General features: G+C 39.8%; 1 protein-coding gene across 3 annotated transcripts in view; it reads right to left on the bottom strand.

Annotated features, from left to right (window-relative positions):
• Nucleotides 1-16,015, bottom strand: part of Cntnap2 (contactin associated protein 2) — a 2,256,901-nt gene that overhangs the window by 291,731 nt on the left and 1,949,155 nt on the right. For all 3 annotated transcript variants that reach the window (NM_001427648.1, XM_039109027.2, XM_039109028.2), the window contains one exon: nt 11,668-11,838. In NM_001427648.1, coding sequence (NP_001414577.1) covers nt 11,668-11,838 — 171 coding nt within the window. The remainder of the gene's footprint in view (nt 1-11,667; nt 11,839-16,015) is intronic.

Genomic DNA, 16,015 nt, shown 5'->3' with positions numbered 1-16,015 from the left:
TTACTGTTCTAAAATAATTTTAATTTCACCAAGTAAGTAACCATAGACTTACTAGGGATATTCTAAGACATCATGCAGTAAGGTCTCAGAGAGTCTGTTTCCTGGATCTTACCTTCTAGAACAGAAATTAGGACCCCAAAGAAGGACAAGCTATCACTTTGGGTACGACTAGAAAGACCTGCCCTTTGATACTCAAAGAATCCAGGATCTGAGTCAGAGGCAAAGAAATTGTTACCAAGAAGGTGACTGATTTTCAAAGGAAGAATCCTCTGCTGCTGAATGAAAACAAGCAGAACAAACTCACTATCTCATGATGGAGAAGAGCGGGTGCTGGGTTGCCATGTGAGGCTGACAAAGAGCTGGGCTGTCTTCTGAAGTTGCCACGTAAGTATGGGGAAGGAAGTCAAGACCACAGATTCTGCAGAGAGGGAATTCTATCTGAACAACTTAGAATGAACCCCAAGCCTTATCTGGAAGACTCCAGACTAGCAGGCATAAGCAGACCCCAAGGTAACAGTAAAATTGTCATATGTAGGGTATAATCTGTTTTGAAATTTATCTTTGTTGTCCCAGCATGTCTATAACATACATGCAAAGAGCTTCCTTATCTTCTAAAAATAATGAAGTCTAGAAAAATACAATCCATCTACATCTGCTGATTATTCCTATATACATCTCCTAATATTGATGTGCAAATAGCTTTAATAAAACATACATCTTATCTTTAATTTAGGCTAAGACTTTTATTCATAATCTAAACTAAAAAACTTAAAATGAGAATTAGAGAATATTAAAATATCTTCAAGTGTTGTCAGTAAATGTTTAAGTCTTTAAATAAAGGAATAGAAATGCTCACAATCATCCGAAGTTCATGCCCATAGCCTGGGCTAGAGTGAGTAGTTAAAAAGAATAATCCAGGTGTAAACACATGTTTTTTTTATTAAAAAACAAACCAAACCAAAACAACACCCCCATACTATCTTATGAAGCATACTGAATAACCCGATTAAGTGGAATTCCACGTTCCTCGATTCTGCATGCATGAAGTTCTTTTTACCATCAAAAAATTGCTCCAATTCTGAAGTACTGGTAGATAAATTGCCATTAATTTACTGTTTCTGATTCATCACATTCTACATATTGCAGAGTAATTTCTTCTGTGGCTTCCTAGAGCGTGTGTGCAGGAGAAGGCTGCATGCTGGAAATGAGTCCTTTTCTTTAATACCCCTTCCTGAGATTAGGAGGCTATTAGACTGCTGCCTCCACACTTTTTGAGTAAATCTGTCTGCTAAAGGCAGACTCTGACTCATCCTGGTATCTGAAAAAGCTCAAACTTGTCCAACATGGAAGCTTGAGGTTTTACCATAGCTGCTGATTGCTGCTCACATGATGTTTCCTGCTCAATAATCATTCCCTTCAAAAATCTTGTCTCTTTCATAAATTTCCTCTGAAAATTTTAAAAATAACTTCTTTTGCCTTAAAAACCCCTTTGTTTTTAGCTAACACTTCCCTCAGCTCACTATAGTTAGCTCACCCTGACAGGATCCTAATGCACAGCACTCAGCATTGCCTTGCTAGCCCCAGGTCCGTATCCTGGGCCAGGAAGTGGTTGGACTACTCTTCCTTTCCCTTCACCCTTTCTACAGCCCCAGAGTCTTCCTTCAGTGTTGCAATATCCTCTGTCTTGAATGCTTCAATAACTCATGCCCATCGTTATCATTAACTTATTGTATTTACTTAATCCAAATTATTATATCTGAAATCTGAATTATATCTGTGTGCTCTCTTTCCTTATCTCTAGATTATGAATAATTGTTTAAAATGAAATCTCAAAGGATTGTATCATAAAACTTTAGAACAGTCCTGCTGCTTAGAAAGCTTCTAACAAATTTAGTATCCATGTTGTCATGAGTAAGCTTGTCTCCTTCCCTAGAAAATGTATCTATCTGGTCCTCTTTCCTTATCCTAGGGTCTCTGTATCTTCTCCAGAACCTGCATGAACAGGTACCGAGTTAAGTGACGACCTGTTACTGGGAGAATAGTTAATGATTATTGCCATGGTCAGAAGAGGGGAAAAGCAGTTAGAGGAGTCAGGCAGTTTCCTTAAGGAAAGTGCTAAAAAGGTTAATGCATGTCCGTGGTTGATAGTGATAGACAAGGTTCTATAATCTGGGGTTTCTGGAATTTGCTCTAGTAATTTTTTCTTAAGGTACCATCTTCTTTACTAACAAGAGCAACAGGAATGGAGGGTCTGGTTTGCATGGACAGTGCCTGGTTGCTGGCTTATGTTTACTCTCTTCATTTAACCATTTTCCCCAAGCTTTCTGGTGTCAGGATGCTCATAGTCTCCCATGTGGATCTCCTCAAAAGATCTCATTCCTTTCGTCTTTCTCTTGGGTTGAACTCTTCTTTGTGTCAAGATTTTCCATATATATATATATATACATACATATACCTATATATATATGTATATATATATATGTGTGTGTGTGTGTGTGTGTGTGTGTGTGTGTGTGTCTCTTCCATCTTTAAACAAAAGGATAATAAATAAAATAATTCTTCTTTGAGCTCCAAGACCATTTTTGCTCACTTCATTGATGGCTTAATACACTTGATTTTTGCAATTCTGGGAATTTAATTTATGGTCTTGCACATGCTAGGAAAGTGACTCATGCTGAACCATTTCTCCAACATTTCGTTACTTCTGGAATACTGATGTGTCATTGTTAAGCCTAACGATCACTTCATGTTTGTGGCTTCTCAGCAGTAATGTTCTCCACTACATTTTTATTTATCTCAAAACTTCATTAAGTCTCTGGAACATGGTTGTCTTTGTCTTGTCTTATGCCAGCTATTTTCCATCCCTGAACTGGGATGACTTTTCATTTTTGTATGTCTTGAATCCTTTATATCTTTGTTTTACATATTCGTATCTATATCAAGTATGAAAATTGTCTTTTCTCTACATCATTCTTCTGTGATCTTAATGGAGGCCATCACTCCTTGTCTATGCTATGATTTGGTTTTACCTTCTGAAAGCATATGTGCTGGGGGCTTAGTTTCTAGTTGTTGTGGGAGATGGAATGAGGCCTTAAAGAGTAAGTCTCAATGGGCGGGCGGTCCTTAGGTCACCGAGAGCATGCCAGTGGAAGGGGATGCTGGGCCTCTGGAATGAATTTTCATAAAACGGAACAGGAGGCTGTGCCTGACCATGAGCCTCTCTCTGGCTTACTGTTGGAATAGATCATCATTTGCTCTCTCTCAATGTAGCCACCGTTCTATCTAACATCAGCTACACAGCCAAGAAGGTCCTTTGCAAGATCCTGAACCATGCCCATTAGACTTTCTCCATCAAAATATGAGTTAGTAATGCACTAAAATGCCTTCCTCAGGCATTTCCTTATAAAACATGGACCAATAGATCTCGTTTTTACTAAGTGTTCTGATGAATACCAGTCTATTTTTGTTACACCCCAACTTACTGTAACTTTTATTTTCAGGTCAAGTCAAGTCAAATTGTGCCACAGAAAAGAGAGTACTGGGCACTAAACTTGCTTACCTTCTAGCTCTTATGGTCCCAATCCCTAATACACTACCCTGCCCTCCCTCCCAGCCCCAATCCCTTCTGAGTCTTATGGTTCAGTACTCAATATTTTCTTTCCTTTGGTTTTATCCTGATCCGCCCTTCCTTTCCAGATTCCTGCTTTCCCCTCATCTTTACCTTATCGACTCCTGCTCATCCATCAAAATTTAATTAAAGCATTACATTCCCTGGGAAGAACCTGTCACTCTACGCTGCTTTAATATTCTCCATGAGCACTGGAAGGCAGTCGCTGTCTGTTGAGAGAAGTGAAGCACTGTCATGGCCACAGGAATAATTCAGGGGCAAAGAGTTGAGGCCAAGCCCTAGCTCTGTACTTCCTCGCTATGTGACCACCCTCGAATTATGCCTCAGTTTCCTCATTTGTAAAGTGCATGTGTGAATAATATGTTCACTTAAGAGGGTTGCCATGACGTGTGTGTGTTTGTGTGTGTGTGTGTGTGAGATTTGTACAAAGGTCTCAGACAAAACGACCTAAGAAAGCTGAGTTGGCCTGTTAATGTACAATCACCCATTTACTTGCCTGCTTTCCAAATGGCCACATCTGTTACAGGAAGAAAGTTGTTTTGAGCGTGTTCCCTCAGCCTTGATCACAGTACCAGAAGCCTAGTAAACATCTAGGAAAAACTCACTGAATGAATGAATAAACATGAAATAGTAAGTGAGAAGGGGAGTTAAAATTTTACCTTAACGTATGCTAATGAGTAAGATTGCTTTGATTTTATCTTGTGTTTTTCTACTTGTGCAAAGGATGCTGATGACATCTCATTAACTTGTGGTACACAAGCTCACTGTTCTCCAAGTCAAGAATCCTCTACTCTTGACAGAAGGGCACAATGTAGTTAATTAACGGGACTGCTATTCTGGAAAGCAACATGTAGGCATACACTGTGACGGAATCCCTTTGAGACACACACAGAGAAACAACATTTAAATTCCCATCAGAAAGCCTAACAAACGAAATGGGAAAGAGAGAGAGTGTAAGCAAAGTTTGCCTGGAGAAAAACACCTTTTCTGAGCTTTCTGGTGGTCAGCAATCAGAAGGCTCTTCTGAAGGCTTCTTTACTTACCACCCAGAAATCTAACAAAGAGAAGTTGAAGTGAATAATTGTGATCATTGAAGTGCTAGTGTCAAAAGTAAGACTGAGTTAATAAACAGAGAAGCATAATGTAAATACTAGGCTAAGAGGTTATAACAGATAGCTTCCCTCACTTCGACCACAGGGATACATGTCCCTTTCTCAGCATATATTCAAACTCAGCTAAACCCCAAATCTCTACATTCTGTTGCTTATCTGCTGAGAGCTATTGTTTTTCCTACAGCTATTCACCAGAATTGTCAACTCTGTAACCACCCGCTCCAAGAAAATTGAAATATATTGTTTAAGACACTCAATTCTTTCCCTGGGAGATGTCTTTCTACCTTGTTTTTTTTTTAACTTATATTCTTGACAAACAACTGATATAATACTACTTGGATTTTAATCTTCATTAGTAGTTTGGCTGGGTTAAGTAGAATGCACCTGTGTATGCCTGTTACGGTTTTAAGAACAATTAGCTTTCTGTATGTTGCTTTTACTATGTTTAGGTATGTGCCTTGAACTTCTGATCTTTCTAAGACTTTTAGGGGTGTTGTATTTTGTCAAAGGCTTTTTCAGCATCTAGTGAGATGATCATGTGATTTTTTTTCTTTGAGTTTGTTTATGTAGTGATTACTTTGATGGATTTCCATATATTGAACCACCCCTGCATGCCTGGGATGAAGCCTACTTGATCGTGGTAAATGATCATTTTGATATGTTCTTGGATTTGGTTTTTGAGAATTTAATTGAGTATTTCTGTGTCAAAATTCATAAGCAAAATTGGTCTAGAGAAATCTTTGTTTGTTGGGTCTCTGTGTGGCTTAGATATCAGCATAACTGTGCCTTCATAAAATAAATTATGCAGTATTCCTTTCTGTTTCTATTTTGTAGGACAGTTTGAGAAGTATTGGTATGAGGTCTTCTTAGAAAGTCTGATAGAATTCTGCACTAAACCCATCTGGCCATGGGTTATTTTGATTGGGAGACTTTTAATGACTGCATCTATTTCCTTAAGGGTTATGGGGCTGTTTAGATAGTTTACTTTGTCCTTATTAACTTTGGTACTGGGTTTCTGTCTAGAAAAATCACCCATTTCATCTAGATTTTCCAGTTTTGTTGAGTATAGGCTTTTGTAGTAGGATCTGATGATTTTTTGAATTTCCTCAGTTTTTGTTGTTATGTCTTTTCATTTCTGATTCTGTTAATTTGGATACTGTCTTTGTGCCCTTGGGTTAGTTTGGCCAAGGGTTTATCTGTCTTGTTGATTTTCTCAAAGAACCAGCTTCTGGTTTTTTTATTCTTTATATAGTCCTCTTTGTTTCTAATTGATTGAGTTCAGCTCTGAGTGTGATTATTTCATGCCATCTACTCCTCTTGGGTATGCTTGCTCCTTTTTGTTCTAGAGCTTTCAGATGTGCTGTTAAGCTGCTGGTGTAGAATCTCTCCAGTTTCTTTATGAAGACACTCAGTGCTATGAATTTTCTCTTAGCACTGCTTTCACTGTGTCCTATAAATTTGGGGATACTGTGCCTTCATTTTTGTTAAATTCTAGAAAGTCGTCAATTTCTTTCTTTAATTCTTCCCTGACCAATCTGTTGAGTAGAGAGTTGTTCATTTTCTGTGAGTATGTGGGCTTTCTGTTGTTTTTGTTGTTATTGAAGACCAGCCTTAGTCCATGGTGATCTGATAGAATATGTGGGATTATTTCAATCTTTTTGTATCTGTTGAGGCTTGCTTTTTTGTCTGACTGTATGATTAGTTTTGGAGGTGGTATCATGAGGTACTGAGAAGAAGGTATATTCTTTCATTTTAGGGTTAAATGTTCTGTAGATATCTGTTAAATCCATTTGGTTCATAAGTTCTGTTAGTTTCACTGTGTCTCTGTTGAGTTTCAGTTTCTATGATCTGTCAATTAGTGAGAGTGGGGTGTTGAAGTCTCCCTCTATTACTGTGTGAGGATCAATGTGTGTTTTGAGCTTTATTAACATTTCTTTTACAGATATAAGCGCCTTTGCCATTTGGGGAATCGATGTTCAGACCTGAGAGTTCATCTTGGTGGTTTTTTCTTTGATGAGTATGATGTGTCCTTCCTCATTTCTTTTTATAACTTTTGGTTGAAATTTTATTTTATTGGGTATTAGAATGGCAACTCCAGCTTGTTTCTTGGGACCATTTGCTTAGAACTTTTGGTGTATAGTATCTGTCTTTGTCACTGATGTGTGTTTCCTGTATGCAACAAAATGCTGCCAGAAGTTGGAAACAACCCAGATATTCCTCAGTGGAAGAATGGATACAGAAAATGTGGTCCATTGACACACTGGAACACTACTCAGCTATTAAGGAAGGGGGAATAACATTTGAAATGTAAATAAACAAAATAACCAATAAAAAATTTAAAAAAATGATGAGTTCACGAACTTTGTAAGTAGATGGATGGAACTAGAAAATATCATCCTGAGTGAGGTAACCCACTCAGAAGGACATTTATGGTATGTATTCATTGATAAGTGGCTATTAGCTCAAAAGCTCAGAATATCCACGATAAAACTCACAGACCATATGAAGCTTAAAAAGAAGGTAGGCCAAAGTGTGGGTGCTTCACACCTCTTAGAAGGGGGAACACAATAATCACAGGAGGCAGAGGAAGGGAGCGACCTGGCTGTGAGAAGGAAGGAGGAAAAAAATAGGGGGACACAGGAGCAGGTATGGGAAGAGACAGAAGAGGAGCCCAGGGAGCCAAGGGAACAAACAGAACCACTAGAGAGTCCCAGACACCAGGGATGGGAGACGCTCCCAGGACCCAGTAGGGATGACTTTAGTCAAAATACCTAAGAGCAGGGAGATGGAACCTGAGGAGACTACCTCCAGTAGACAGACATGGCCCTCACTGGAGGGCTGGGGCCGTCCACTCATCTTCAAAGTTTTTGACCCAGAACTGTCCCTGTCTAAAGGAAATGTAGGGACGAAAATGGAGCAGAGGTAGAAGGAAAGGCCATCCAGAGACTGCCCCATCACTCGATCCATTCCATTCTGCTGCCACCAAACCCCGACACTATTGCTGATGCCAAGATATATTTGCAGACAGGACCCTGGTATGGCTGTCCTCTGCCAGCACATGACTAAGACAGAGGCAGATACAGTGAACCATTGAACAGAACCTGGAGATCCTAGTGGAAGAGTTAGGGGAAGGGCTGAAAGAGCTGAAGGAGATTGTGTCCCCAAAGGAATAGCAACAGTATCAACTAACTGGACTCCTCAGAGTTCCCAGAGACTAAGCCCCCAACCAAAGAGTATATATGGGTCAGCCCATAGCACCTGCTACAAATATAGTAGATGACTTCTTTAACTGGCATCTGTGGGAGGGGAGGCACTTGGAGGCTTGATACCCCAGAGAGGGGGATGCTAGAGGGGTGAGGTGGGAGTAGGTAGAAGGGTGGGGAAGTACCCTCTTAGAGGTAGAGGAGAGGGATATGGGGAGTTTGTGGATGGGAGACTGGAAAGGGGGTTAACATTTGAAAGGTAAACAAATACAATGATTAATAAAAAACTTAAATCAGATCTTGGGGGCTCTGAACTAATGAATGCATTAATCTCTTGATGGATCATAATTTGATGGTACTGTTGGGAGTTACATAAAAATGTTAGATATTGTACCCTAGGAAGGAACTAGACTACTGGGGTTGCTCTTGGGGCTCTATCTTGCCCTGATCCTTTTCTGCCTGCCTCTTCACTTCTTTCAGGTCAACTCAAATCGCAGCTTCCAGGTGACACAGATTCCTTCTGCTGTGATGTTATGCCCAAGTGAGGTCACCTGGCCATGCATTCAACTCTATGAAATCTTGAGATGAGATAAATCATTCTCTTTTTAAGTGTCCTCAGGCATTTTGGTCACAGATAACACAAAAATAACAATACCTTTCCTTGTACTTTTACTTTTTGCCTTAACAGTTATATGAAAGTGGTGGGAACTTGTGTTATATATTCAAGATAGCTTAGTTCAGCCTTTTTGCCAAGCTGCAACACGGTCATTCCAAATGAACACTGTGAACTAATTTGTGCCTCAATTTCTCTTAAGGGTTGACAGCTTCACAGGGACACCACTTCTTACTTGCTTTGAAAAGGTTTGTCTCATGTACACCCATCTGTAATTACCTACCACATACAGAACACTAAGGCACCTTTGAACTCTGATGGAGATGCTCAAAGTGATGCTTTCTACTGTCTGCCCATCTAAGGTCTTTAAAAAATATTTTCACTTTTAGTGGATTTTAGAAGGTACAGGAGGCTCTAGAAGAGGTTGTTTCAAGCCTGCATCTTGAAGATTCTATCTTCTTCACCCCATATAAACAATATGACAGAAGGTCAGGTATATGACACGTTGGAGGCTGTAATTCACCTTCTGCCATACTTTTGCTATTGCAGAAAGACCTTCTAGGAAAGAGCCTCAGAGGAGTAGGTGACGATCTAAGCTTACAGTCCAAAGACCTGGAGGCTTTGAAAGAATCTCTGAAGATTTTCCTCAACAAGAAATAAATGAAATCCTTTGATGCTTGAGGAGAGCCAATGCAATCTCTGAACTAGGTTTATTCCCTGCTTCCAAGACATTACTGTACAAAACACAAGCAAGTTAAACAGTAGAGAATCCAAGGAACGTTATAGAAACATATAGAACTTTTCAAATATAGAGCTGCCCATTTTTAGGCCATGGGATATTTCTAATATGCCCTCTAACTAATGTGGAAGTAAGAACATAGTTGGTTAAATTAATTTTAACTGAAGGAAATGAAAAATCCCATTTTAATAATTATGAACCCTAATTCAGTGGAGAGGGCATTTTAATCAATAAATTAATTAGTTTCAATTCTAGGACCAGACTACTTTCACTCTTCTTTTTAATCAGATCTTGCCCATGGTGAAAACTGTAAGTTGCCCGTGTCTGTTGCAGTGAGAACAGAGGCTGGAATTAAAGAAAGGGGAAGGGTTTGCTTAGGAAGGTCTGGACAAGTGTGGGAGATGAAAAGGTGACCTTCAGTTGAGTTTGAGATAACTAAGCTAGATAGAGAAGGAGAAGGAGAGGACTAGTGATGACAGACCAGTTGTTTCCATGTCCAGTGCTCTGGAAGGACATATTTATCACCCTTTTTAAAAGTTTTGCTTCTAATGAAGCTGATTGTAACAGACTCAACAATAAGTAGGGTGGCTTCTGCTTAGGAGACTATCTCAGACCACCAGCTTGACAAGAGGCAATCAAGAAAGACTGCAGCTATACCTTAGTGGCTGGGCTAGAGTTTACTCTCTGTCATGGTACAGCTATAACTGATTATGTAAATATAAGGCTAAAGAGAGCATAGTATAATTAATGACGCCTGAGATGCCTGCAGAGTCCAAGTGTAGTACAGTAATGTTGGCCAAATGACTAACAGCTAGTAACAGTCAAGGTCAAGAAATAACTAGTTTGGAGTCAGAGATCAATAGTACATGAACAACACATGATCATTGCCATGGCTGATCCGGGGGACAGGCATAGAGCATGTGGGGCCCGCATTGATTGACTCAGTCATTAGTCGACACCAATGGGCATTATTTCAACCATTATCTAGCATCTGTCATGTCCCTGTAAAGTCCCCTGTCCAAGGAGTTCAATGCTCTTTTTCTCTCTTGGAAGCCTCTTCTATTCTTGGGAGTTTCTGTCATAATCCCCCAATTTCTTGTTATTCCATTATTCTTAGTAAAATTTGTATTGTATAAAAATTGTATATAATCCTACAAGAGCCCTCATCTTTAACCTTTTTTGTGTGTGAGACAATGGGTTTAGAGTCACTATGTCAGATTGACTTTTGTGACATCCAGGTGCTTAGTATTTCAAGATCCTGGATCCAGCACTACTGGGCTAAGAAAGATTCTGATCATTCTAAAAAACCCCACATTACAATGGGAAACCTTGCAAAGATAATTTTAGTACTTACTATATACTGAAGTAAATTCTCCATGAAGGTCTGCATTCTATTTTCAAAACAGTTTCCCAAAATTAACATCATAATTTTATATAATTCAAAAATTGGGATCCAATGTGATTAAATAATTCAATCCTAAATTTGGGTTTGAATCTGAGACTCTCTAATACCTTCATCTATTTCTTCTATGTTACAATCTACCATTTAAAATGAGGACTCAGTGGGATTTCAACATAAAAAATGTTTATCCGAGATTATCTTTTTAAAATGGTGCATTGCATATTTATAAGTACAAAAAGAGAAAAACCTTAGATATACTGGGAAATAGCTTTGGGATTATTCTTGGAACAGAAGCATAAGCTAACAGTAGTGCAGAGAACCTAAAGGGCACAGATGCAGGGAGAATGCCAGCCTGACATACTCAGCAGGGGGCTGAGATCTTGCAGAAGACTGGGCTCAGAGTCTTATGCATGCTTTTGACTTATCTCAACAGACAGAAGAGCCTGATAAGTAAATCATTTAACCTGGAGGTCTGGATATTATAAATGCCCAAATCTGAGGATCCATGGACTTTGGTAAAGCAATGTTTGTCTGTGGACTTGCCTTACCTCTCTTCCCACAGAAGCAATCCTGAAAGTTGAACTCCACATGGTTGGCCGGTCCATTTCTGTACCTTTGCCTAACCAAATTATGACCCTACACTTTTTGGAATGTGTGGATGCAGAACTTGAGAAAACAAAACACTATTGTTTCATTAGATGGCAGGTCTGTGGCTGCCTCAGTCACATTGATATTTTTATTTGCTCCCTCCACCCTCATGTAGGTCCCTCCACCCTCTTTCATTCAGGTTGGTTTACACACCTCTGACGACTCATTGGCCCATTTCCTTGGAAAGCAAGTATATCAGACAGGGAACCTTACTGCATGGTCTCCCACCACTAGCAAAGCAGTGCTTTCTTTTCTTCCCTGTCAACTGTCTTGAGACATCTCTGTGTGACCACTAATGTGTTGATAGGAAATGAATACTCACACTTGAGCTCCAGCTTGATGAAGTCTGTGTTCCCCAGATTTTCCAGAAATACTCCCCGAGGGATTAATGTCTTAAAGTAGAAAGAAATGTCAGCGCTTGTTTCCCCTTGGAAGGTAGAGAAGTGCAGGTAGGATGATGGGTTTGGGAAGGAGGCAGCATTCCAATAATTTCCTGTGGAATGAAGAGAGAAGGCAAGTTACTATGTATCTTGACAATTCTATATATGTGACCTATTTCTTGAGTATGATAAACCTTCATGAGCAGCAGCCATGCATCCCTACACAATTGCCGAGAGAGCAGAGACTCTTCAGGGGAGCTGCCTTCAATTTGTGCCTGGAGCTAAAGATGCGGCAGAGGCATGGGGTCAGAAACCTCAAGATTTACATGTGAAAGATGCCACCTTGCAGAGCAAGACTGGAAGCCTTTCTTCCCTTGGGCTTCATCTAAAGAACTGAGCATGTATAGGGTGTGAGAGAAAGTCTGTAAAATACAAATGGGGACAGCTATAAATGTCTTATAAGGGCCATACAACACATGTGGCTTTTCCCTCAGTTCACTATCCCAATCTCACTCTTGGGGCACCTTTTCTTTTAATGAATGGTCTCTACTTCTGACTCTAACTGTGAGTCCCATGTGTACTCTTTCATCCCGGGACATGAGAGCCTGGAATCAGATGCCTTCTGAACTCACCCAGGTGCTTTTAATCAATCAGTACCATGAAAGTCCTGGGAAGGCATGATCCATCCTTCCCAACCATTGCCTGGCTGAGTGGCCTGTGTTTCAGGAAGAAGAACAATTTATAGGGCATAATAAAACTCCAAACTTGAGAGATAGCTCAGCAGTTAAGAGCACTGACTGCCCTTCCAGAGGTCCTGAGTTCAATTCCTAGCAATCACATAGTGGCTCACAAGCATCTGTAATGAGATTGGATGGTCTCTTCTGGTGTGTCTGAAGACAGCTACAGTGTACTCATGTACATAAAGTAAATCTTTTTTAAAAAAGAAAAGAAAAGAAAACTCCAAACCAGCTCATTCAGATTCCATCAGGACTAATGGATCAAGAAGTTAATATGGGATCATGACCTGACTTGCAACTTGATCCCCTAGTGGAGACTCTTTTCTAATGTGCACATTTGACTATCCCAGGTTAAGGCCGATTAAGATAAAAATCCATAGATGTATTTTAAAGTAGTTTCTAAAGCCTTGAGCTTTAACATTAATTCTCTAATCTGTGTAAATGGTGTGCACCTGTCTTTAAAGAGCACAATAGGTGAGCAGAGCTTACATCATTAGTTCATACTCATCTACAAACTTCTCTTTCTTTTCTCTAATAAAAACGTGTTTATATGTGACATTTAATCAATTACTATTCTTTAATGAAGGTAACTTTATGTTGGCACTGCTATACTTAAGCTATAATTTTAAATTAAACATGAAGTATTGTTCTACTTATATATTAAATTTCCTTCCTACCTCACTGACGCTATTTGTTTTTGTAGGCATCTAGGATATAGGGACATCCAGATAAGTGCATGGAATATTTAAAGTTAAATGCATTATAGATATACACATTAAAATTCTAATGAGTTTATGTAAGCCACCTCAATTATTTCTCAACAAAGCAACACCAGACTGTAAGTGGCTTAGTGCCACGAGTTGGGGAGGGCAAGAAAAGGAACTTAAGTGTTCATGTTCCTGGAAACAAAACAAAGACAACATTATCCCTTAGTTTCAGTACCTTGGTGAATATCAAAATCTGAGGACGGAAGTCTCTTAAATAAAGTGCTTAAATAGTTGCAAATAATTTATGCACATCCTTTTATATACATTAAATAATCTCCAGATTACTGGTAATACCTCATACAGTAGGAAGGCTGTGATAGTTGTCAGCCATAATACTCGATTGTTTAGAGAATAAGAGCAGGGAAATGTTTGCATATGTTTACACATGGAGTCAACTCATTCCATGTGAATCAGCCAGTGAGCCTAAGGGATTCACTTGTTCAGGCTTCCCCAGAACTAGGGTAACAAATCATGCCACTATATCTGGCTTTTGTTTACATGGGTTAGGGAATCTAACTCAGGTCCTCATGCTTGGACAGAAAGCTTTTTACAAAGGAGCCATATTCTCAGCTTCTAAAAATTATTTTTCAAATTTAGTTCAGTTGCCAAATCCATAGATACAGTGAAAGGTCAACATGTGGCTCCTCAGTAGTTAAGCTTAAGTTTTATCAAACTTTGTGTTTTGTTAAGAACAAAATTCCAACTCAATTATTCATAGAATTAGAAAGAGCTATTTGCAAGTTCATAACAAAAAACCCAGGTTATCGAAAACTATTCTCAGCAATAAAAGAACATCTGGGGAAATCACCATCCCTGACCTCAAGCTGTACAATAGAGCAATAGTTATTAAACACTGCATGGTATCGGTACAGAGATAGACAGATGGATCAATAGAATAAAATTGAAGACCCAGAAATGAACCCACACACCTATGGTCACTTGATTTTTTACAAAGGAGCTAAACCATCTAGTGGAAAAAAGACAACATTTTCAACAAGTGGTGCTGGTTCAACTGCTGGTCAGCATGTAGAAGAATGCAAATTGATCCATTCTTATCTCCCTGTACAAAGTTCAAGTCTAAATGGATCAAGGATTTTCATATAAAACCAGATACACTGAATCTAATAGAAGAGAAAGAGGGAAAAAGCCTAAAGACATGGGCACAGGGGAAAGTTTCCTGAATATAACATCAATGGCTTATGCTCTAAGATCAAGAACTGACAAATGGGACCTCATAAAATTGAAAAGCAAAGGACACTGTCAATAGGACAAAATGGTAACCAACAGATTGGGAAAAGACCTTTACTAATGCTACCTCCAATAGAGGGCTAATATGTACAAAAAACTCAAGAAGTTAGACTCCAGAGAACCAAATAACCCTATTAAAAATGGGGAACAGAGCTAAACAGAGAATTCTGAACTGAGGAATGGCCAAGAAGCACTGAAAGAAATGTTCAACATCCTTAGTCATCAGGGAAATGCAAATCAAAATGACCCTGAGATTCCACCTCACACCAGGCAGAATGGCTAAGATAAAAAACTCAGGTGACAGCAGATGCTGGCAAGGATGTAGAGAAAGAGGAATGTTCCTCCATTGTTACTGGGATTGCAAACTGGTATAACCACTCTCGAAATCACTCTGGAGGTTCCTCAGAAAATTCGACATAGTACTACCTGAGGACCCAGCTATACCACTCCTGGGCATATACCCAAAGATGCTCCAACATGTAATAAGAACACCTGCTCCACTATGTTCATAGCAGCCATGTTTATAATAGCCAGAAGCTGGAAACAACCCAGATGTCCCTAAACAGAAGAGAGAATATGGAAAATGTGGTACATCTACACAATGGAATACTACTCAGCTATTAAAAACAATAGCTTCAGGTAATTTGTAGGCAAATGAATAGATCTAGAAAATATCTTCCTGAGTGAGGTAATTCAGTCACAAAAGAACACACATGGTATGTACTCACTGATAAGTGCTTGGAATACCCATAATACAACTCAAGGACCACATGAAGCTCAAGAGGAAGGAAGACTATAGAGTGAATGTTGCAGTTCTACTTAGAAGGGGGAACAAAATAATCAAGAGAAGTAGAGGATGGGAGGGATTTGGGAGAAAGAGAGCAGGGAGAGGGGAAAAGAGGGGCAGAATCAGGTATGGGAGGGGATGGAGGAGATATACAGAGGGTCAGGAAGTTGAACAGAAGTGTATAGCAATGGGGGATGGAGGACTGGGGGTAGCAACCAGAAGGTCCCAGGTGCCGGGAAAGCAAAAGCCTCCCAGGACCCCATGGGATGACATTAGCTGAAATACCCCACAAAGTGGAGGGAGAACCTGTCAAGACCATATCTAGAAGTCAGGAATGATTCCCTAACCACCGGTTGAGGGATGGGGCCACCCACTCACCTCTAAAATTTTAACCCAGAATTGCTCCTGTCTAAAGGAAATACAGGTACAAAGAGTGGAGCAGAGACTGAAGGAAAGGCCATCCAGAGACTCCCCTGCCTGGGGATCTATTCCACATGCAGACACCAAACCCCAGACACGATTGCTGATGCCAAAAAGTGCTTGCTGACTGGAGCCTGATACAGCTGTCTTCTGAGAGGCTCTGCCAGATCCTGACCAATACAGATGTGGATGCTTGAGGCCAATCATTGGACTCATCGCAGGGACCCCAATGGAGGAATTATGGGAAGGATTGAAGGAGCTGAAGGGGCCTTATTCTGGCATCAATGGGAGGGGAGGCCCTTGGTCCTATGAAGGCTTGATGCCCCAGTGT

The sequence above is a fragment of the Rattus norvegicus genome, chromosome 4, assembly GCF_036323735.1.
Source record: "Rattus norvegicus strain BN/NHsdMcwi chromosome 4, GRCr8, whole genome shotgun sequence".
NCBI lineage: Eukaryota > Metazoa > Chordata > Mammalia > Rodentia > Muridae > Rattus > Rattus norvegicus.
Note: the sequence above shows the minus strand (reverse complement) of the source record. Positions and strands in the feature narration are given on the sequence as shown.